The sequence below is a fragment of the Ostrinia furnacalis genome, unplaced genomic scaffold (genome assembly GCF_004193835.3).
Source record: "Ostrinia furnacalis isolate ACB-3 unplaced genomic scaffold, ASM419383v2 OfSCF0635, whole genome shotgun sequence".
Lineage (NCBI taxonomy): Eukaryota > Metazoa > Arthropoda > Insecta > Lepidoptera > Crambidae > Ostrinia > Ostrinia furnacalis.
Window position 1 is genome coordinate 5,554 of NW_021130874.1, and position 23,193 is coordinate 28,746.

The 23,193-nt window shown below is 37.7% G+C and overlaps 1 protein-coding gene across 4 annotated transcripts; it reads right to left on the reverse strand.

Annotated features, from left to right (window-relative positions):
• Positions 1-1,402: 1,402 nt before the first annotated feature.
• On the reverse strand, positions 1,403-15,198 carry LOC114366470 (uncharacterized). Of its 4 annotated transcripts, none has more exons than XM_028323344.1 (4): positions 15,082-15,198; positions 12,557-12,683; positions 5,401-5,539; positions 1,403-2,586 (listed from the first exon to the last, which is right to left on the reverse strand). In XM_028323344.1, exons 2-4 carry the CDS (start codon positions 12,641-12,643, stop codon positions 2,330-2,332), a joined length of 483 nt encoding a protein of 160 aa, XP_028179145.1. In that variant the 5' UTR covers positions 12,644-12,683; positions 15,082-15,198; the 3' UTR covers positions 1,403-2,329. The 4 variants fall into 4 exon arrangements, with proteins under 4 accessions (XP_028179145.1, XP_028179146.1, XP_028179147.1 ...); XM_028323345.1 differs by lacking the exon at positions 15,082-15,198 and adding an exon at positions 14,975-14,996 and having other exon boundaries at positions 12,557-12,680; XM_028323346.1 differs by lacking the exons at positions 12,557-12,683; positions 15,082-15,198 and adding an exon at positions 6,347-6,456.
• Between the last annotated feature and the right edge of the window lie 7,995 nt (positions 15,199-23,193).

Consider the following 23,193-nt stretch of genomic DNA (forward strand, 5'->3'; position numbering starts at 1 on the left):
TAAATAAATAAATTACGTATTGTAGTGAGCGAGGTGCAAGGTCGTAGTATACTACGACCTACTAAACTTGGACCGTTCTATAACTATACCTATTCCTAGTGAGATAGATAATGATGAATCGCTTTCGTATACTATGTTACGGTATTTAACTATAAATGTATTACGGCTTTATCTATCTTACTGCGACATAGTCTACTAATCCGTTCGCTTTAAGTTTGCCGCTGGCGATATGACGTCACTCGAAGGGAAGCGTCTATAATTTTATCAAACTATATTTAAAATATTTTTTATTTATTATTATTGATAAAAATTTTGTATTTGCTTAAAATAAGATACATTAATTACGTTTAATCGCGGTTGGGGGAGAGGACGCGCATTCCACGGACCGGCAAACTTAGCGCGAACGGGTTAGTAGTGTATAAATCGCGTACTTACTTACTTAGTGGGTCATCTTAGGACCAAAATTCACTGGTCTTCAAACCTTAGTAACCACCACCTTTAAAATTGCGGTAACTTTTAAAGTAGGTAACTAGTTACCTATAAATTATTTACATTAGAAGATTTTTTTTTATTTAGGTACAACACAATTGCAATTTTAAAAGTGAAATTACGAACTCCATCAGTTTAAAATATTACGCGTGAGATTATAAATAACAGAGGGTTAGGTTAAAAGTCAGATTGTAAGTAATCTAACTACGTCAGTTTATAATATGACAGAGTTCACAATTGGTGACATATTAAATAGGTACTAGCTTTCCGCCCGCGGCTTCGCCCGCGTGGAAATCTGTTACAGAAAAACTTTATCGCGCGCGTCCCTGATTCAAAAACCGGGATAAAAACTCATATCATATGTCTTTTCTCGGGACTCAAACTATCTCTATGCCAAATTTCATCAAAATCGGTTCTGTGGTTTAGGCGTGAAACCAAGACCAAGAAAGACGCATACAGAGTTACTTTCGCATTTATAATAATTATTAGTATAGAAAAACTAGCGGCCGCCCGCGACTTCGTGCGCGTGGATCCCGTTTTACCCCCTTCATCTATCTTACGCGGCTTAGATTTTTTCATACAAATGTTTTTTCCGGCTAACTCCCGTTCTCGTGGGAATTTTGCAATATCCTGTTGTAACTGAGCTTTAAGTTCACTAAGGTACCTGCATGCCAAATTTCAAGCGTCTAACTTAAGCGGTTTAGACTTTTCATACAAAAGGATTTTCCCGCTAATTCCCGTTCCCGTGGGAATTTTAGTGCACCTCTACGGTACCTAAGCTACGTCCCTTCCAAATTTCAAGTGCCTACGTTTAGCCGTTTAGGCTGTGCGTTGATATGTCAGTCAGTCAGTTTCTCCTTTTATATATTTAAAAAAGTAAGTAGATAGATATAGATTTACCTAGTCAAAACGTTAACTACCTACATTCATTCCTTTCTCTTGAAATGGTCTTCGATTTCCTGCAAGGTCTTGTCCTTTGTCTCCGGTAGATATTTGTACAACACACACAAACATACAGTAACTGAAATACCATAGAACATAAACATACCATGAGTTCCTATAGCTACAAAACCATACGGAGACGTCTTAAGTACAGTGGACTGTATTAACACAAATATTAAGGATATTATTGTCACAGCTTGCCCTTTGTAGTTGGTTGGTATCAACTCCCCATACAAAGAAGTAGCTAAAATGATGGGTCCTAACCCTATAGCTGTAGAAAAACCTATTAGTAACATAATCGACACATATTTGTTCTCGTTGACGATAGACAACTTAACTAAATATAAGTATAATGACATTAAAAACAAGAATAAAGCTGCTAAAGGTCCAAACACGAAAAGCAGAGTGCGTCTCCTCAAAAATTTCGAAAGAACACAGCCTATGTACATGCAGAATACTGAAACGCCATCCAGAATTAACATGCCATTGTACGCGGCGGTTTCGCTATTCGTGATTTTCTTTAAAATATCTATAGCATACATCGTAAAGACATGTTTACCTGATAAATGGTACATGACCATCATTATTGAAGAAAGAATGATAGGTTTGTAAAACTCTCTTAAAGTCAAAAACTGAAACATATTTCTACAACTCCAAGGCTTTTTGACGTTTTCCATTTGCGTTCTGATCATTTTTTCCAGCTCTTTCTCAGCGGCGTCCCCCCTCCCTTTCAACCATCTATGTGATTCCTTACACTCTTCAAACCTACCTTTACTTGCTAACCATAACGGAGATTCGGGCCAGAAGAAAGAAGATAACGCGTATGCCGCATTCATATAACTTATCACACAGATGTACCTCCAATTTGTGAGTGTACCCACAGTGTTAGCTGCCCAAATCAAATCAAGCCCCTGTTTTCAGGGGAGGTGTACTCAACCAGAGCTATTATAGAGGTGGAAACGCTGCAAGCATGCGGTATTCCTTGGAGTATCTCAGTTATTATGATGTGCATCGGAGTGCTGCTAAGATAGTAGCTGGTAGCTACCACGAGCATGTTGATGGAGACAAGATTGAAAGTCCTTTTTCTACCAATTCGCGTCGTCAGGTATGCCAGGAGAAACACGCCAGGGATCGACGCGTAGCCGAAGGCTGATGCTGAAAAAAACATTCTAAAATCAGACATTATAAAAACAATAATCACGACAAAGCTAGCGATCCTAAACGCAGGGTTGCATTTGTGGTTGCATGCTCAAAAAATAATTAAAAATTGTTCATTAACAAAAAGGCTTCCCGAGGCTTCCCAGTAAGTAAATAATCGGAAATACCTACACCCGTATTCACAAACGATGCTTGCTTAAGTGAAGCAGCAAATCGAACGCACAGCGTTTAATAGAGCTCTGTAATTGGTTCGTGTGTGACCCTGTGCGTCCAGGCGCACTGAGACCTCATAGTAATGTTTGTGAATACGGGCGTAAGTATCGTCGATATAACACGTTTACTACGCTACACGCTACTACAGAAGTCGTAGCGACTGGTCGTAGCAGTTGTAGCATGTTCGTAGCGTCCTTGTAGCGCGTAGACCATCGTAGTAAGAAGGAAAGATTTTAACGATTAAAAAATGTTAGTGACTACTTGACTACGTGGTAGATCGTGGATGTAACGTTGTGTGCGCGTAGGGTCCATATTGGCTCAAATAATATTCTAAATACTATTCTTTGTCTTACTACCGATTTGTTTTCATAATAATCTCTCTTAATAATTTAATTTTTCATACTTTTTTTATTCATTCATTTTTATTACTACCAACGGAGCTCAACAGTTAGTGATCATATTTTTTTAACTATACTGTTACTACCAAGAACCATATTGTGCCACCCCCTGATTGTCTGGTGCCCAATAATAACGTTGTTGTGGCGGGTTCGAATCTCGTTAGGAGCATGTTGGTGGTTAGACGATCAAGAGCATTTTCACACGGCGTCGTTTTTATATTTGTAGATAAATGAATTGCTGTTCGTTTGTCTTGCTTTAGATTCGAAAACGGGGGCTGATTTAAATATGTGGTGTGTAATTTTTCGTAGTAATTCAGGGAAGATTTGAACGTCAAATGGTTGAGAAAATATGGAAAAATTGCGATTAACATTGTAAAAACAATGATCATAGTAGATATTTTTTCAGAGGTTTCTGAATTTCGACGTGCATCACCAACCATCAGACAGGACGTCCACTGCTGAACAATGCCTTGTTAAACAGATTTTATCGTACGTTTTGAACTGTCAAATGAATACGATTGCTTTATAGTTCCAAAATACTGGACTGTCCTGTCGATGACATTGACAGCGGGGCGCCACCGTCAATACCGGATCGCTGGTTCCGATTTTTGCCATGTTGGAAACCATATAGTTGAACGATGGTATCGCCCCCCTGTCATTGAGTTTGGCGGGACAGTTCAGCGTGGGTCATCTATCTATACACAATTGCACCTAACAGAGGTGTTCTTAAAGGTTTTAAATCTTTGTTTGTTATCTGTCATCCGCTTTGCAATAGAGGGAAGTCGAACCTTAATTTCGAACTCCTCCTATGTTCTTCTGATTAATTTCGTTGCGGGTCCAATGACAGTTTAACTTTCCCCCGGGACAAACTTGACCTTCATTGGTTGGGTTTTTGTGGCGGTCAAGCTGTAGATCCTGGCTACACAGGAGTTGCAGTGGTGGGAACGAGAGGTGGGAATAGTCCCGTTAATTGCACCTCTGTCCAAATGATTTCCAGACTGCATCCAGCGTCTTCCCCTGCAACTTATTACGTAACGTATTCTTTTGCCTCTGGTAAATTAGAGGGTTGTGCTCCTGCACTCCTGCAGTGGAGATTCAATCACCTGATGCTGATGATTTCAGCCGTGTGGTGACGGCAGAGTAGAATACATTTGTCACCAACCCCTACTCTTCCCACGGGTGTCGTAAGAGGCGACTTAGGGACTACACATGAAACAGAGAACGGGCAGCAGCGCTCTCTGAAAAACATCAATCTTTTAAACTGCGATCTCCAACCCGCCTGCCAAGCGTGGGGATTATGGCAAATCCCTCCACTATAGTGGAGGAGGCTCATAGTCCAGCAGTGGACTGTAAAGGGCTGTTGATGATGATGATGATGCTGATGATTCATGATGATTAACACGTAGGCTGCCATGACAGTCACCGGTGACTGACAAACATGCAACCTATTCGGGCCATGTCAGTCACTGGAGCCTGACACTGAAGCATCTAAATCAAACGACCGCAGTAGGCCGCCTGGCACGTTTAATGCGTTACTTCCTATTTTAAATGACTGACGTGGCCCCCAACAAAGTATGTTCAGCATGGCCTGCAACTCTTGTACCTAAATAAAAATTAACACAGGTTTGAATGAAAATTTTAGTAAAAACACGACAAATATTTGAAATTCTTAATAAAATCACAAGTTTACGATATATTTCGGAATAAATTATTAAGCATAATTATTAAAATTATTATTTGTGTAAAAAATTGAAACATTACAGTCAAAAATTAGGCTGATTAGGGCTTTGAAGAGAGTAAGTTATAACTTGCTGTCTTTCTCGACTTTACACGACCGAAATTTGACAGTTGACCGACAGCAACCGGACAGAGCGATAGTATTCACGAGGGCTAAAGCGAGGAAAGCAATGCGACACGGTAGTTCCCGCCAAAACGCAGAAACGTGATTTTGTTGTGCCTGACAAAATGCTTGACATGGCGCTGTGACTGAAATTTATACCATTCGGGCCGCGTCAGGCACGGGTGGCTGACAGTTTTTTTTATGGGTATAATATGTCAATATAAATAGTAAAAAAATATTTTTTAACAATAACTATTCATTTCAAGCCATTACACATCGATTAGCAAAAAATTCAATTTTAGCGAATTAGTATTAAATTTACTTTGGCAGTCAACGTGTTAAATATCAAAAGTGACTCACAGATCCAAGATGACATTTCAGGAGACACGGCTTCGGTGGAGTTGACTTCACGCCTCATTTGCGCGATGTACACCGTCGGGGTGCCCAAGCAGAGGCCCACAGATAGGTAGGGGGTCCATATTCCGCTGGCTACGAACAGCTAGATCAAAAATACAGATTAAGAACCTCCTCTTTTGAAGTCGGTTAAAAATAAATAAGAATCCAGCCAGGTGCAATTCGGACTTGAGCACCGAGGGTTCCGTACAAACTTGGTAAGTTCAAATTCAATTTCAAATTATTTATTGCATGTCACATGGGTAAGGGTTGGTAGAGCATAATTTTGTAAAGTTTAAATAGTTTGATCCTGAAATTAAGGTTTTGTTTGAAGCAAAAAACGGTAAAAAATCACGGTAGAACCCGTCTTATATATTTTTATTTTATTGTTTAGAGTAGGCGCACACCGTTGATTTTTAGTTGGCCGATAGTTGTGGACGATTTTAATTTGTATGAAGAATCGGCTAAATCGAATCGGCGTAGTGTGCGCACTCCCATACATGCCCATACTGATCAACTGCCCGACTAAACTATCGGCCGACGAAAAATCAACGGTGTGCGCCTACTCTTAATATTTAGGTCGTGTTGTCAACTTTTTGGCCACTTTGAGTGTCACGAACTATTTGACTGACTGTAACTACTTACAATAAAATTTAAGTCAATAATTAAAATAAAACCTACCTGTTTTAAAAACAATAGCCGATTTTCGTTACGGTTTCCACAAACATTATTTGAATTTGGCCCTTCTTCTACACATTTGACCTTGTTCTTCCCCAGCTTAACTAACATTCCTTTCATTATTGAAAAGAACTGTTTACACACACAATACAATACACAATTAATATCTAGTCTTTCTTTTAACTTTGTCCACTGCTGGACAAAGTTTTCTTAAAGGTTACTAAACCTTTGTCACCTTGTCTGTCATCCGCTTGCAATGGAGGGTTGAACCTTAAATTCGAACTCCTGTGTTCTTCTGATTAATTTTGTGGTCCAATGACAGAACTTTCCCCCGGGACACACTTGGCCTTCACTAGTTGGGTTATTGGCGGTCAAGCTGTAGATCCTGGCTACACAGGAGTTGTAGTGGTGGGAACGAGAGATGGGAATAGTCCCATTGCTGGATAATAAAGGCTTTCCCCAAGGATTTTCACAACGCATCCGAGCGCTCCCCACGATGTTAACGGATAAACTAAATGATACAAAACTGTCTATGTAATACATAGTATGTATTTCAAACGTCTTAAATAACAATGTATTTTAAAACCTACTTCAAACACCCGTCTCTGCTCGCGTAGGCCTTCAATAATAGCAGTTTCGAAAACCACTTAAGTTTAAGTACCTACTTAAGACACGTACTTATCTCTGCTTTATATTGCAAAGCATAAGAGTTTGTTATTTATTTGAACGCACTAATCTCAGGAACTACTAGTTCTATTTGAAAAATTATTTTTGTGTTGGATAGCCCGCATTTATCGAGGAAGGATTTAGGCTTTTAACATCACCCTACAGTCAATAGGGGCGGAGCAGTGATGAAAAATGTTGTAAAAACCGGAAATATTATTGAAGTCAGAGGCTGTCTTCTACTTGTCGTGTCGACAACAAACATAATTTTGAAGGTTAAATGTATTTATGTACAAACAAACTTTCTTTATTGTAATATTAGAAACATTGATGTAAAAATATTTGTATTACACTCCAGTGCAAAAGATAAGGGGCTATGATTTTATTAGATGAGATTTCAAGTGATGTTTCTAAGTCAACATTGCATTAAAATAATCTGTTTGTCCTAGAATGAAAACATGGCCTAAATCATATTATTAGATGGTTTAGATAGAGAAAGAATAAAATACTACAATATACCTATTTGAAGATCTGCGTACTTCAATCATCATCATTTTAGCCATAGGACGTCCACTGTTGGACATAGGCCTCCCCCAATGATTTATATGCAGGAAGGCGCTGGATGCAGGCCGCTGCCAACCGTGCGATGTGGAAGTCATTGGGGGAGGCCTATGTTCAGCAGTGGACGTCCTGGGGCTAAAATGGTCAGGTCTCCCCACCAACCCACCTGGTCAGCGTGGGGAGTAGTACTAACGTCTATTTTTTGCCTCTGTGTTAGAATGATGCTGATAAAAAATATTATTTAAAGAGGAAAGATTTGATTGTTTGTACTTATTGAATTTGACGAAGAAGACGTTGAATGAAGACGTCATTTGGCTGAAACGAACGAACGAACTTATTGAATAGGCTTCGAAACTACAGGACCGATTTGAAAAATTCTTTCACCATAAGAATCCTACATTATTTTTGAACATAGGGGCGGTACGAACTTTGCCGGGTTAGCTAGTTATTAAATAATTCTAAATGTTCGTTGTGGAAATCTTTGGGGGACTGGCTTTTGTCCAGCAGTCGACGTCAATATGGCTGACTTTCAGGGCAGATATTATTAAGTAACATCCTAGACTGCATCTGACACGATTGCGGTCAAATACCTGCTTTGTCTTACGTAAAAATAACGAATGAACGAACATACTAATAAAATTGTAAAAAAGCAACAGGGCGTATTTTTTTGTACGCGAGTGTAAATGTTATTTTCCAGAATAATCTGTTATTGAACGCTGTATGCCTACTATTATCATTAAAACAAAAGATTGACAAAATAATGTAGAAAATATTTAAATAACTAACATGAAAATAACCAAACTGTAGCATTTTGTTGAGCCTATGAATATTCAATGACTTTTTCTTTATTTCAATGTATACCTACACACGTAACAATGTCTGACTATTTCTAGGGTTCTGTACCCATAGGGTAAAAATGAGACCCTATTACAGTCTGGTCTGCGAACACGTAGAATTTTGTCCAATGACCCCAAGATGCCCATCCTTATCGCTTGCGCGCAATTATGTTGCTGTCGCGCTCGCACACTCACTGTGGCCCGTCGCTCAGTCGCGACAGCAATATAATTACGCGCGAGCGATAAGGATGGGTAGCTTGGGGTCATTGGACAAAATTCTACGTGCTCACAGACCGGGCTTTAGACGAGTGAGCTTTACATGCCTGGTGGCTCGCTACTGTTCGTTTTTCAAAAGTTTTTTTCTTTCGTTCGTTTCAGCCAAATAACGTCCACTGCTGGACAAAGGCCTCCCCAAGGCTTTCCATAACGATCAGTCCTGTGCTGCCCGCATCCACTTTCCATCCACCTTCACCAGATCGTCGGTCCACCTAGTAGGAGGCCTGCCCAAGCTACGTCTTCCGTCGTCGTTCCTTCGAGTGGTTGCCATTCGAGAACTTTTCTTCCCCACCGTTTTTTTCTTTATTTAGAAATATTTCGTACGGAACCCTTCGTGCGGCTCTCGGCCGTTGTTTTGTTAACATTTTCACGCTAAAGTACCGAGTGAATATTTTGTTGAATCGGGTTAGATAACGGATGTGTCATCACAGTTTATAAATAGCAAGGTACACTACCGGTCGAGTTAACTGCGCACCCGGCAGCCGTGACGTCACACGGTGGGCTGATATTAGAGCTTCATAGACTTAGCGTCGCTCAAAAATCAAGTGCCTAATTTTGAAAAAATAAATATGAATTATAAAAATTATATGAATTAAATTTTCAATTTTATTTTAAAGTCGAAAATGACAATGTACCGAGGGTTTCCGGGATTCGTCCCTTGGTGATAATATAGCTTATATGATGCATTACATAATAAAAAAAGCAATTTCTTAAGAAAGCTTAAGAATAACGAATAAAATAAAAATAAATGTTGAGCTCCAAACAAAAAAAAAGTAATTATTGTCCATAACTTATTAAATAATAACGTTATCAAGAAAAGTTACATAACATAAAATATTTCTTTTTGGCAAAGGAACACATTGGCGTAGTTATTTTTACAAAATTTGGCAATTTTTGGCAAACAATCATTGCAAACGTTGTGATAGGGATAGAGACATGCGATTTTTGGTTTTACGAAGGTAATACGATAGAAAATAATACAAAGTAATAAAAACCACCGGTTATAGGGGCATTTTTTGGAGAAATTTATCAAATAACCAAAAAAACACGAATTTTTTAGCAGATTTTTTTTAAAAAGTATCATTTTTTATTATTTTTTGGCCTTTTTTGTGTATTTTATGTATTTTTTTAGTATCGCCTGTTATTTAGCATTATTACTGTTTTTATTTTATCAGAATATGCCGCTTAATTCAAAAGTTATTACGTTTTCTTTACAATAAGTAATTGGAAGAAAAAAAATTCGATAAAAATTTAAAAAAAAATCTCAAAAATTTTTTGACATCTTTTTTGTCGATAAAAATAGGTCTAGTTTCATCTATTTTCATATGTACACTTTAACGTGACTCACACTGTATGTTGCGTTACATAATACAAAAGTCAATTTCTTAAGAAAGCTTAAGAATAACGAATAAAATAAAAATAAATGTTGAGTTCCATACAAAAAAAAAGGAAATTGTCAATAACTTATTAAATAATAACTTCATCAAGAAACGTTACATAACATAAAATATTCCTTTTTGGTAAAGGAACACATTGGCATATTTATTTTTTCAAAATTAGGCACTTGATTTTTGAGCGACGCTAAGTCTATGAAGCTCTAATATCAGCCCACCGTCACAGAATAAGTAATAGTACAGGTACAGAAGGATTACTCCGCAAGACGATTTAAATAAATGCGAGTCTTGCTACGACGCGATACAGTGGAATTCAGCTCGCACAGCACTACGTACCTACAATTTTATTCACCTACAAGTTTTGTCTCTTTCTATCGCGTGCCTCTGAACTTTTCTTACGCTGTTAGGGTTGCTGTCTAGTGAAAAAATATTAATCTACTTATTTGTAATGAGGTACGTATGTAGGTAAGTATGCATTCATTATGGAAAACCTTGGGAGAGGCCTTTGTCCAGCAGTGACGCATTCTGAGCAGTAGTCATAGTAGGTTAGGTTCCTATACTATCCTAGTAATTATTGATTACCCACTTGGCCAACATACCTTTCAGCATCTTTGGGAAGCGAAAAAAAAAGATGAATCCGGTAGATTACTTTCGAATTTAAACACCCGAACGCCGCACAATATTTCTTTCTCTTTATGTCCATTTATCAATAATACTTCGATCATAGAATTATAATCATACTACAACGCACGCCAGCGTCCTGACGGGCGCGCGCGTGACACTCGACTGATATAATACCCGCCGGCGGGGCGCTTCGCTGTAGGTAATTATCGGATGTACCGCGCGGAGTGAGCCAGGCCTGGCACCGTGCGTCACACGCCGCTCTGTACAGACGGGGCTCGCGCGGGGAGGTGTGCGGGTGAGTGCGAGGGGAGTCGCATTCCAGCGGGGTGCGCAGTTAGCTAGATCGAGTTGTAATCTTACTAATATTATAAATGCAAAAGTTTGGATGTCTGGATGTCTGGATTTTTGTTACTCTTTCACGCAAAAACTACTGAACGGATTTTCATGAATATTTACAGTATCTATTATACATATAAAAGAAAGTCGTGTTAGTTACTCCACTTATAACTCAAGAACGGCTGAACCGATTTAGCTGAAAATTATCAGGGAGGTAGTTTAGAGCCAGGAGAAGAACATAGGATACTTTTTATCCCGTTCGAAATTAAAAAAAAAGTCTGCTTATTTATTGCCATTAAGGCGGAACAAAGTTCGCCGGGTCAGCTAGTTATTGTATAAAACCCAGAATAACATAAAGGCTATAATTTATGACGATCTGTGACAAACTAAATTTCACACCGGTGAAGCCACGGGCAAAAGGTGTATACTACACTGAAAACGCATCGTGGCCCTCTGTATCGTGGGTCACAGGCACCGGCATTATGCTGAGTGAGGTCCCATTGCAATGGCCGTCATATTGCTATGAAAAATTTTTTTTTGGAAAATTGTTTGTAGTAAGATACTTAGTGCAAGGGTGCAACCCAGTCTAAAGGCTTCCACAGGCAAATTTTTGCCAAAATTTAAATAGGGTAAACTGCCAGTCATTAGACACTTAAGAAAGTTATTGGACAGTTATTTACTGAAGCACTGATTGAGTAAAGTGTGGTTAAGTGCTATAACTATAGTATGTATTAAGGTCACCTCCAAAAGACAGACGAAAAGACAATGCCGGAAATTGGCGTCTTTTTTTTCGCGCGGCCATCGACCAAACCTTGTTTTTTGATTACAAAATAGTGTAATAAACCAAACTTACTATGACATGTATACCTCTAAGCTCAGTCTGAACTGAGTTACGAGCATTAGAAATTTGATGTGCTTTTCATACTAGATTTGCTTTTTGCGCGCAAGTTTTGTAAAAAATTGCTTCAAAATAGTGACATTGTATGTGTGAACAAACAATATGATCCATTGAAGGCTCCAGACATCAGTATGCAGCAGAATCAGCGCAATAAAAAAATAGCGCAATATTTTGTTGCTATTTCTTACAAAAATTGCGCGCAAAAAGCAAATCTAGTATGAAAATCATCAAACTTCTAATGCTCGTAACTCAGTTCAGACTGAGTTTAGAGGTATACATGCCATAGAAAGTTTGGTTTATTACACTATTTTGTAATCAAAAAACAAAGTTTGGTCGATGGCCGCGCGAAAAAAAAAAGACGCCACCTTCCATACAAAATCTGGCATTGCCATTTTAATAGGGCATCTAATTATATTAGAAAAATTGAACCCTAGCATTAAAAGCAAAAAATAGGCTAGTTTCTGTTTTTACTTTTCCTAACAAACTAAATGTATTATTTTTATTTTTAAACCCTCTCTGCCATTTTCACATTATTTACATAAGCTGCTGGACGTGACGTCCTTGTACACGGATGCACTGTCTGGCACGATCGATGCCATACCTCCGGACCGCACTGAGCTGAGCACTTCGGGTTCACTCGACATAACATCAAAAAATCTCGAAAACTGGCAATCTAAAAATATGGTATAAAAATATAGTATTACTTGTCTAAAACGAATTAATTTAAGATGTTTTATTTGTCCCTTAAATCTCGTCTGTCTTTTGGAGGTGACCTTATAGAGTAACTTAAAAGTTTGTAAACTTCGGGAAAAAAACTAAACTTTTGTAATCTTATTATATTTATTTTTTTCACTCACCTGTCTCAGAAACGGCTTCCAATATTTTTTTGTCTTCTTTTCTCTGTCTTCATCAGTTGGCACTGTCGAATATTCGTCGTAATTCATACTAAATACTTTATTCACACAGTACTAGTTGAATTGACTTCTAAAACAACGTTATCTTTAAATACAACATACTTAAAATACCACATACTATGCATAAATTTTATTATAAGATAAATTCCTAAATCGTCCCAATACATTTAAAATTACACAGAAATTTGTGCTTAATTTGAATCCTAATACTATGTGTTAAATTTCAAGTTTACTGAAACGACTGTTAGGTAAAAATTTATTTGTCATTGAATTCTAATTCAGTACGCCTCCTCATTCAGCAAAAATAATTGATTACAAAATTTAGGTTCTGCTAAATATCTTGTATTCTACTTTATATTTAACCTCTTGAGTCCCAACTTTTAAAAACCCCTAATAAAGGGGACAATATTATTTGATCCTCTAAAAACTAATTGATCTTTTTTGTATGTGCACTTTTAAAAATAAATGATGTTTTTTATTATATTTTATCTTTATATTAATTATTGGGTCTATATTAGTTGATCTACGGATAAATTATGAATGATCTTCATTAAAGGTAACATAATATTTGGCTATTTCTCATCGCCACGGTTCTCATCGTCACCTTCGTGGCGAATTTCATTTCTAACTTATTTCAACTTTTTGTAAACAAAAATTGTAGCGCTTGATGTGAAGGTTATATTCTCAGTAAATCAGTCAAATAGTGAGTCTCGTTTGGAAGCTTTAACGTTTTGAATTTTTTGATGCCACGAAAGTGATTCTGTACTTCACAGCAATATTTTTTTCAAACTTTACTACTGTAAATGACTCTTAAGTGTTTATAAAACATATATTTTGTCTTATTTTCATAGACAAATAGCAATAACAATATAAATTACCTACTTAAATACAAGATAAAATTTTACCGATTACGTCACCTACTAAGTTACAAGATTCTACGTAATTGGTTTTAAGGGTGACACTGGTGGCATTCTGAAATGCTAAAGAAGCAAAAAACGGATTATCAGTACATCAATAAAAAAGAACTCTAACTGATTATATCAGTCCCTCAACAAAAATATATTTTTATTTACGCAAGAGGGCCTCGTATTTTTGTTGTACAACTTTAACTCAAACTTCAGATTAAATTTATCTTACAAACAGATACACACACAGTCACATATACAGACATACATACAGTCACACAGACAGACAGACAACATAAATACGAGGCCCTTATTTATTTATTGATGTACTGATCTCTACTTACCACGTATAATTTATTAGTTATTAAAATATTGTAAAAACATAAACACCATGCCCAGATAACAATTTAAACTTGAATCTGACTTGCAGTAAGTTTGATGTATCAAAAATGAAGCTTTGTTTCAAATTTGCCATGGCAAGTATGTAAACTTGAGGCAAGTTTAAATCAAACTTTCTAGTTTCCGAGCGACAAACTTGCATTAATGTGTTTCTATAAAGTATATGCAAGTTTGCCTTAACAAACTTGCATTATGTCTGCTTCTATAAATTATATGTAAGTTTGCCTTAACAAACTTGCATTATGTCTGCTTCTATAAATAATATGTAAGTTTGCCTTAACAAACTTGCAATGAATATGCATGTTTGACATTAAATAAAACAACAAACATAACATATATTTTTTTATTATTTATACTTTTATCTTATCTTACTTTAAATGAGAAAAAATCGGTTTCATGGCATCCCGCACCAACGCATCCAGCACCTAAGGTCAATTCGACCCGATAACGCAGTGTGAACGTGTTAAGTATGCTTTTTTAATAAAAAAAAATCTTTGAACATCAAGTGCCTTTAAATAGTTTCCATCCTTTGACTACAACTTAATAAAAATAAGTACCATAACATAATTATTTTGAAGATTATTTGATATAGACAAAAAATAATTTATACAAATCGAATTATTTAAAAAAGTATCACAATATTGAATATTTGGTGCTCATTTCTTTTATTTTTGAGGACCAACAAGTAACGATCAGATATAATTTTTACATCTCAATTTTTTTTTGCGTAGTTCTAAAAGGTTAAAATATCGATCGATTTTATTTATTTTATGTCTCAAAGAAAGAGGATCAATCATTAAAATAGATGACCATTTAGATTTTTTTATTTGCCGTTTTTGCTAATTTAAAAAGATCATTTAAATACATGCCCTAATAAAGTAAATTAATTATTTTTAATACTTTTTTGAAACCTTATTTTATGTCCAATAAAGTTTTAAATAAATCAAAAAATCCTCGAATCAAAAGTAAACTACAATTTTCAACTGTATCAAGAATAATAAATACCTAACTTTAATTTAATTTATGGGATCATAAAAACTTAAAATTACCTACTTACCTAATAACTAATCTTTAAAAATGATTACTTAGTTACCAAATAAAAAAATTCTCAAAAATAATTAAATTTTCGATTGGACCAATAGTTAAATCCAAACAATTGACCACCTTTTGCAACTATTGTGCTATGTGAAATGCGAGTCCCTACTTAGTATGTGTGCCAAATCTGAGGCCAACCAGTTTCCATTCTTTATTTTGAATAGTTGACGTCAGTACACAATAGGGATGTTATGGATAAAATTATGTAGTTTCGGTTATGAATACGGTTACGGATATAGGAATAATATTATTTATACCGGTTTCGGTTACGGTTACGTTTTTTTTATTTCGGATATCCGAAAGTTTCGGTTACGGTTACGGAAATCTGTGCTTTTAAATGCTATTTGCAATAGTTGTTCAATACGGTTCATTCATGGCCGCACGCTTTACATCGATTAAAAAGTAATATAAAAATAAAAATTGATAGGTACTTGATGGCATTATAAATGTAAATCAGCCTTTACATTTTAATATGTACCTATACAAAAAACAATTTAAACTGCTTACATCCGAAATTATCCGAAACTTTTGAATCGGTTACGGTTACGGTTTCGGATATTTTTTATTTCGGATATCCGAAAGTTTCGGTTACGGATATCTAGAACATCCCTGGTACACAATAATAAAGATACGATGACGTGGGTTAAACTATTTTCTTTTGTTTATTTTTTCTTTTTCATCTTTTTCTTTGTTATGCTCTTTTTACTGAAGATGCGTGTGAAATACCGTGAAAATAAGCATGGCAAACTTGACCTTATTATGAATATATGTCTTCAGCTTGAAAAACGTAGTTACAGCTAAATTATAGACGATAGTGGGTCAAACATCAAGTACTTTTACTATACTACATAATAAAATAAAGCTGTAGAGTTTGTTTGATTGAACGCGCTAAACCAGGAACTAAGTGGAATTGTGTAAAGCAATCGTAATCATTTGACAGTTCATAACGTACGATTAATCTGTCAAACGCTTTGTTTAACTGACTTTATCGTACGTTATGAACTCTTAAATTATTACGATTGCTTTACACAATTCCACCTCAGGCTGATTTGAATAGGTATTAAACTAAGGCTGAGTTGTCTTACTTTAACTAACAAACGTCAAAAATCTGTCAAACTCCATACAAAAACACCGGTTAATGTTATGGCTATGGTTAAAGTAAGTTTGTAGGTACTCAGCCAAATATATTTTTCACTATCACTTTAGTAAAGAGGTGCTCAAGAGGTTAAATGCATTTTACCTTCTGTCAGTATCCATGGAAAACTCTTTGTCACTTACGTTAAATAAAACTGCAATAATACACAGTTCATTTTTTATACCTAGCGGAATAGAGCAACAAAGGACTGAGCGCGCGAGATGTTAACCGCCTCTATAGTCTAGTGGTAAGACCACCTGCTTCAGACGTAAAGGTCCCGGGTTCGATTCCCAGTGGGGGCAGATTTTTCTGTTCGGTTTGGTTGGTGGTAGGACTTGTTCTAAGATTGCCTGGCTAGCTACCACCATCTTACCTAAGTCTGTCACCATAACAACAATGTTAACAGCATTGTTGTGTTCCGGCAGTTAGAGGTAAGGTAGCCAGTTCCTCTGTGGTTGAGGATTCCGGGTGAAGCTCGCTTCCACCTTCGGCCTTATCATCACTTACCATCAGGGAGATACAGGCTAAGAGATTCCTCGTTGTGGATAAAAAAAATGTCACTAGCAGCAACACTGTGTGATAAAAAGAGATGCGTTAATGCCGTCGCCGTCACGTCAAACAGAACCGTTTTTTGCATCAATTTGACAGATCGAGGCACTTAGTGGCACGCTGAAAATTTGATTGATATATTTTCAGATTTCACGTGAGTGAAATCGTGGATGTTTATAAGAAATAGTGCTTCAGAAACGTGGTGACTGGTTCAGTGATTGATTTGTTGTACCTACCTACAAAACAGTGAAATAATCCTGACACTGACAGTGAAATAGACCAAAACTGGTTTCATTTGACAGCTCGGATGTTGCTCTATTCCGAAAGAATATTTTTATGATTTTGTAAAACACTTCGCGGGAGTGAACCTAACGCCCGTATTCACAAACATTACTATGAGGTCTCAGTGCGCGGGGACGCACAGGATGACACACGAACCAATCACAGAGCTCTATTCAACGCTGTGCGCAAGCATTGTTTGTGAATACGGGCGAACCTAAGAGTCACTCTTGTCAGACTGCTGATACAGTAGGTGCTGCTAGATGATGCAATTTGGTGCAATGTCAGGTTGGTTGTAATATAAAGTACAGTTATGCCAAAATTTAAGTGACCCTATGAAAACAAAAATCCTGTTATGTGTTACCATATGGGTCACTTAAAATTAGGCATTGATGGGGAAAACGGGCATTAGTCTGGGAAAAACTATGACGAAGAAAAGACAATGCCGGAAATTGGCGTCTTTTTTATTTCGCGCGGCCATCGACCAAACCTTGTTTTTTTATTACAAAATAGTGTAATAAACCAAACTTACTATGACATGTATACCTCTAAACTCAGTCTGAACTGAGTTACGAGCATTAGAAGTTTGATGATTTTCATACTAGATTTGCTTTTTGCGCGCAAGTTTTGTAAGAAATTGCAACAAAATAGTGACATTGTATGTGTAAACAAACAATACCATCCATTATAGGCTCCAGACATCAGTATGGAGCAGAATCAGCGCAATAAAAAAATAGCGCAATATTTTGTTGCAATTTCTTACAAAACTTGTGCGCAAAAAGCAAATCTACTTAGTATGAAAATCAGCAAACTTCTAATGCTCGTAACTCAGTTCAGACTGAGTTTGGAGGTATACATGCCATAGTAAGTTTGGTTTATTAGGTACACTATTTTGTAATCAAAAATTGGTCGATGGCGCGAAAAAAAAAAAGACGCCACCTTCCATACAAAATCTGGCATTGCCATTTGTTTTGTTTTTTCTTCCTAAGAGATCATTTAAGTTTAATAAAACTAAAATAAAACGTCCAAAAAAAAAACATGGCAAGACATTAGGTACAGCTTTTTTTATTTTGGTGAAAAACTCCTTGCCCACCTGCGCGCCTTTATGGGCATTTTATCGATTTAGGATGGATACAGTTTAATAAAAACCCGAATGAAATCGCAAAATGTTTGTTTAGACTAAAATAAAACGTCCAAGGAAAAAACATGGAAAGACATTACAACTTTTTTTATTCTGATGAAAATCACCTTGCCCACCTGTGCGCCTTTATGTGTACCTATATCATCGATTTTAGATGATACGGCCATACATTTGACGTCTAAAATCTAAATATAGATGACCCACGCTGAACTGTCCCACCAAACTCAATGACAGGGGGGCGCTACCATCGTTCTACTATATGGTTTCCAACATGGCAAAAATCGGAACCAGCGATCCGGTATTGACGGTGGTGCCCCGCTGTCAATGTCATGCGTAGGACAGTTCAGTATTTTGGAACTATATAAATAACTCAAAGGTGACTGACTGACTGACATAGTGCTCTATCAACGCACAGCCCAAACCATTGGATGGATCGGGCTGAAATTCGGCATGCAGGTAGATGTTATGACGTAGGTAGGCATCCGCTAAGAAAGGATTTTACGAAACTCCACCCCTAAGGGGGTAAAACGGGAGCCACGCGTACGAAGTTTTAACATATTTCCCATACTGAAACTGTCAATATGCCAGTTGTACCAGCAGTTATTCTCGGATAAAAGTTTGGTCAAATCGGGCCTTACGTTAGTAAAAAAGCTGGGTTGATAAAAAATGTTAAGTCAAAATGACATTACAAGTATTTTTTTCGTAAAATGTTGAAGTTAAATCTTTCCAAATAAATGTCACCTGACTGTACTTCCTCTGTAGCAATTATATTTTACAGCGTTCGATATTGTCAACCTGACGAATAAAATTGCTAATTGCCGGCCTTCTTATCCACAATTATTTGGCATTAAGTGCTAATTAATACGATTTACAACTCGATCGAGCAAACTGCGCACCTCGGAATGTGCCTCTCCCTCGCACCAGGCCTGGCTCACTCCGCGCGGTACATCCGATAATTACCTACAGCGAAGCGCCCCGCCGGCGGGTATTATATCAGTCGAGTGTCACGCGCGCGCTCGTCAGGACGCTGGCGCGTGGCGTGCGTTGTAGTAGTATGATTATTATTCTATGATCGAAGTATTATCAGGCCTCCGTCACTCGCCTATGCCGGCCGAGATAATTACCTACAGCGCGCGACAACTTCAAGTTGCAAATCAGTCCGGGCCGCCACGCGCCTGTTTGCACACGCGTATTTAAACACGCTCGGTCGATCATAGTCGCAATCAAGGTTTATTGTTCCAACAGCACTGTTATTCTTATTTAATGAAAAATTGTAATATTTAGGAATAATAATTAACTGTAGTGATTTAAATAATAAAAAAACTCTACACTTTATAAATAACAAATTATTTTGAAATACTTATGACAAAAAACTATAGCAAAAAAATTATTTTAGCTAATAAAAACATTAACTTTACTTCACCGTGTCTATTTTCCGACACTACACCTTTTAAAACTGTTTGTTTAATTTCGAATTATCGCAACACTGAAGTTTATTAATAGGTACTTTAGAGATGGTACGATTATACAAACTCCACTAGATTAAAGTTTTCTAATCGTAAATACAATAAATGCTTCTTAAAATTAAGTTTTTATTTATTTTACTTTGCTCATACAACCCTGACGCTTGAGCGGTGACGTAGATCAATTCTAAACACAAAAAAAAAAAATTATAATAAAAATAAACTTTTTTAAAAACAAGCTTTTATTCTGAATTTCGAAAGTTTGTATCGCGCATGGAATTTATTCCTCTTTTTCTCTGTTTGCGCTACAAGCTTTCGAAATTCAGAATAAAAGCTTGTTTTTAAAAAAGTTTATTTTTATTATAATTTTATTTTACACTTTTTAGTTATATCTTAATCTCAGGACCCTGGACGTTATCTAACACTAAAGTGCTCGAAAAGACAAATCCAACGAACCCAAACTCGATGAGTTTCCGCCGTTTTGTTTAGGAGTTCCTATGGCCACCTCCCGACTCCATCATCAGACCAGCTCAATGGTACCATAATATTGCATTGTCATCGGACTTACACATGTATGCAAAATTTCAGCTCAATAGGAAACCGGGAAGTGGGTCAATTTTAAGTTGCAAGATTTGACGACAGACACCAGACATGTGAAAGTAATAAAAAGCTTGTAATAATAACCGCTAAAAGGTGTCTTCTTTGGCCATGTATCTCGGCGCAGTAATGACTCCATAGAGCGTCTCATAGTGCAGGGAAAAGTTGAGGGCACCAGACCACGTGGTAGATCACCAATGAGATGGACGGAACAGAAATCAAGGCCGCAACTAAGTGCTCGGTTAGCGAAAGTACCCGGAAAGCTGCAGTCCGCGAGGAATGGCGCAGTATTACGAGGAACATCACTCTGAATCGTGATTCAAAATGATGACCACGACCACTCTGACAAGAGTGTACCGACTGAGAAGAAGAAGAAAAGGTGTCTGATTGGCCTCGCATCCAGGTACTTCCCGCAACCTTCACCAGATCGTCGGTCCACCTAGTGGGGGGCCTGCCCACACTACGTCGCCACTCGAGAACTTTTCTGCCCCAGCGGCTCGGTGGCTCGGTTATTCAGGTAGGGAAACTCCCACCTTGAGCCTTCTTAAATGAGGCCCATTGTAAGCGACCACATCTCAGATCTGTGTTTCATCACTGGCAACACACACTGGTCAAAGACTTTTGTCTTGAGACACTGCGGTACTTCAGACGTGAGTATATCGCGTTTCCCGAACGCTGCCCAGCCGAGCTGGATTCGACGATTGAAAGAAAGAAAGAAAGAAAAATATTTATTTGGTACATTGACAATAAAAATAATAACATTGTTGTACCAAATTGACCTCTTTCTCAAAGTTGGACTGTTTGTCCCATTAAGGATGTTTCCTGGATAAAAAAGCAAGAGTTTGAATTACTTCGTCTTAATAACTTATCGTCGGTCCACCTTGTGGGTGGACGTCCCATGCTGCGTTTTCCGGTACGTGGCCTCCATTCCAGAACCTTGCTGCCCCATCGGCCGTCAGTTCTGCGTACTACGTGCCCTGCCCACTGCCACTTCAGCTTGCTGATCCGTCAGGCTATGTCAGCGACTTCAAAGACATAGAGTGGGCAGGCCCCCCACTAGGTGGACCGACGACCTGATAAAGATAGCAGGAAGGCGCTGGATGCAGGCCGCTACCAACCGTGCGATGTGGAAGTTATTGGGGGAGGCCTATGTTCAGCAGTGGACGTCCTGTGGCTGAAATGATGATGATGATGATGATGAATAACTTATCAAAAAACATGGAACACGTATTTTTTACTTTTTCAAACTAATGAAAATTGAAAGAGAAGAGGCCCGTGACGTCAAGGCGTGCAAAAGTATAGCACATTGTGCCGTGACGTGGAACTTCAACGCATCATAACTTGGTAATTAGATGTTTGATTGACAAATAAAAATATACGTATCCAATATTTTTCGATAATGTAATTGACGGACTAAATTTTTTTTTAGGAATCTAGCCAATGAGGATCAGTACTGTTGTAGAAAATTTAATAAAACTAGTATCTACGTTAATCTTTAAGACATAAGAAAGATATATCTTTTTGAATTATCCAAATCGGACCATTACTTACGAAGATATTAAGTAATAAACATAGGCCGTTTTTGCCGCTAAAAGTCAACGTACGCAGGGCCGCGTGACGTCATTATATCCGAATCGAGCGCAGCCGGCGTACTATGGGATGGAAAANTCTTGTGAGCGTAGTGGTAAGGTGCGATTTCGAATGCACCATGTGCGTTGGATATTTTGCATTATTATTATTACCGTTAAAATGTCGGCATCTGATCCTACACAAAGGAGTGCAATTTCTGTTGCTACTATTATGTATTCTGTGGTATTATTTAAAAATGGACATAAAGAGAAAGAAATATTGTGCGGCGTTCGGGTGTTTAAACGAAAAGTAATCTACCGGGTTTATCTTTTTTTTNATCATCATCATCATCATCATTTCAGCCATAGGACGTCCACTGCTGAACATAGGCCTCCCCCAATGCTTTCCATGTTGATCGATGGGCAGCGGTCTGCGTCCAGCGCTTCCCTGCTACCTTTACGATGTCGTCGGTCCACCTTGTAGGTGGACGTCCCACGCTGCGTTTTCCGGTACGCGGCCTCCATTCCAGAACGTGGCCTCTCACTATAGGCCTTATACAGAAGCTCAAAGTTGCACAGCGTGCTATGGAGAGGGCTATGCTTGGTGTTTCTTTGCGAGATCGAATCAGAAATGAGGAGATCCGTAAACGAACCAAAGTCGCTGACATAGCCCGACGGATTAGCAAGCTGAAGTGGCAATGGGCAGGGCACATAGTACGCAGAACTGACGGCCGATGGGGCAGAAAGGTTCTGGAACAACACTTATGAACACTTTATTTGAATAAATCGCCAAATATACCACCGCGGAGACCCCAATCGCGTCTCTGCGTTCCATGAGCGGATGGATTTTTTGCGTTATTTTTCACAATTACTATTTTTAAAATTACCTATCGATAGCTTACTTTATTCTGATGAATATATGTCATTACAAGTTTTTCTCTCAAACTGATAGTTTGGCTAGAAAAAAATATTTTCTATCCACGCAGTACGCCGGCAGCGTTCGGATCGGATATAATGACGTCAACGGTCCCGCGCCGGGCGGTCAGTGAACTTTTTTAGTAATTTGGCCATAACTTCGTCAATTTTTGTCGTAGAACAAAAATTTTTGGACTGTGTATTAAGGATTTCTTAGCCCTATAAATCTGCATTCACAGCTAAAAATCGAAATGATCCTCATTGTCAAGAGCTTCGAGTGTAGAGTCAACCTTTTAAGTTACTACACTCCTTTTTTCCTCTACATGTTCAAAACTAGTAAACTACAAATGTTTTTCTGCTAGTTTTATAAAGAGCGCTCTAAATTCTAAACCACCAAAAACAAATTCAATAGGTTTCTTACGCAAACCATACAGGTGACTAATGGGAAAAGGAGAACAACCATTTTGGGCCCAAGTTTGTACAGAGTTGTACATTGGTAGGTTTTTGATATTATATTACGCATACATTAGGGAG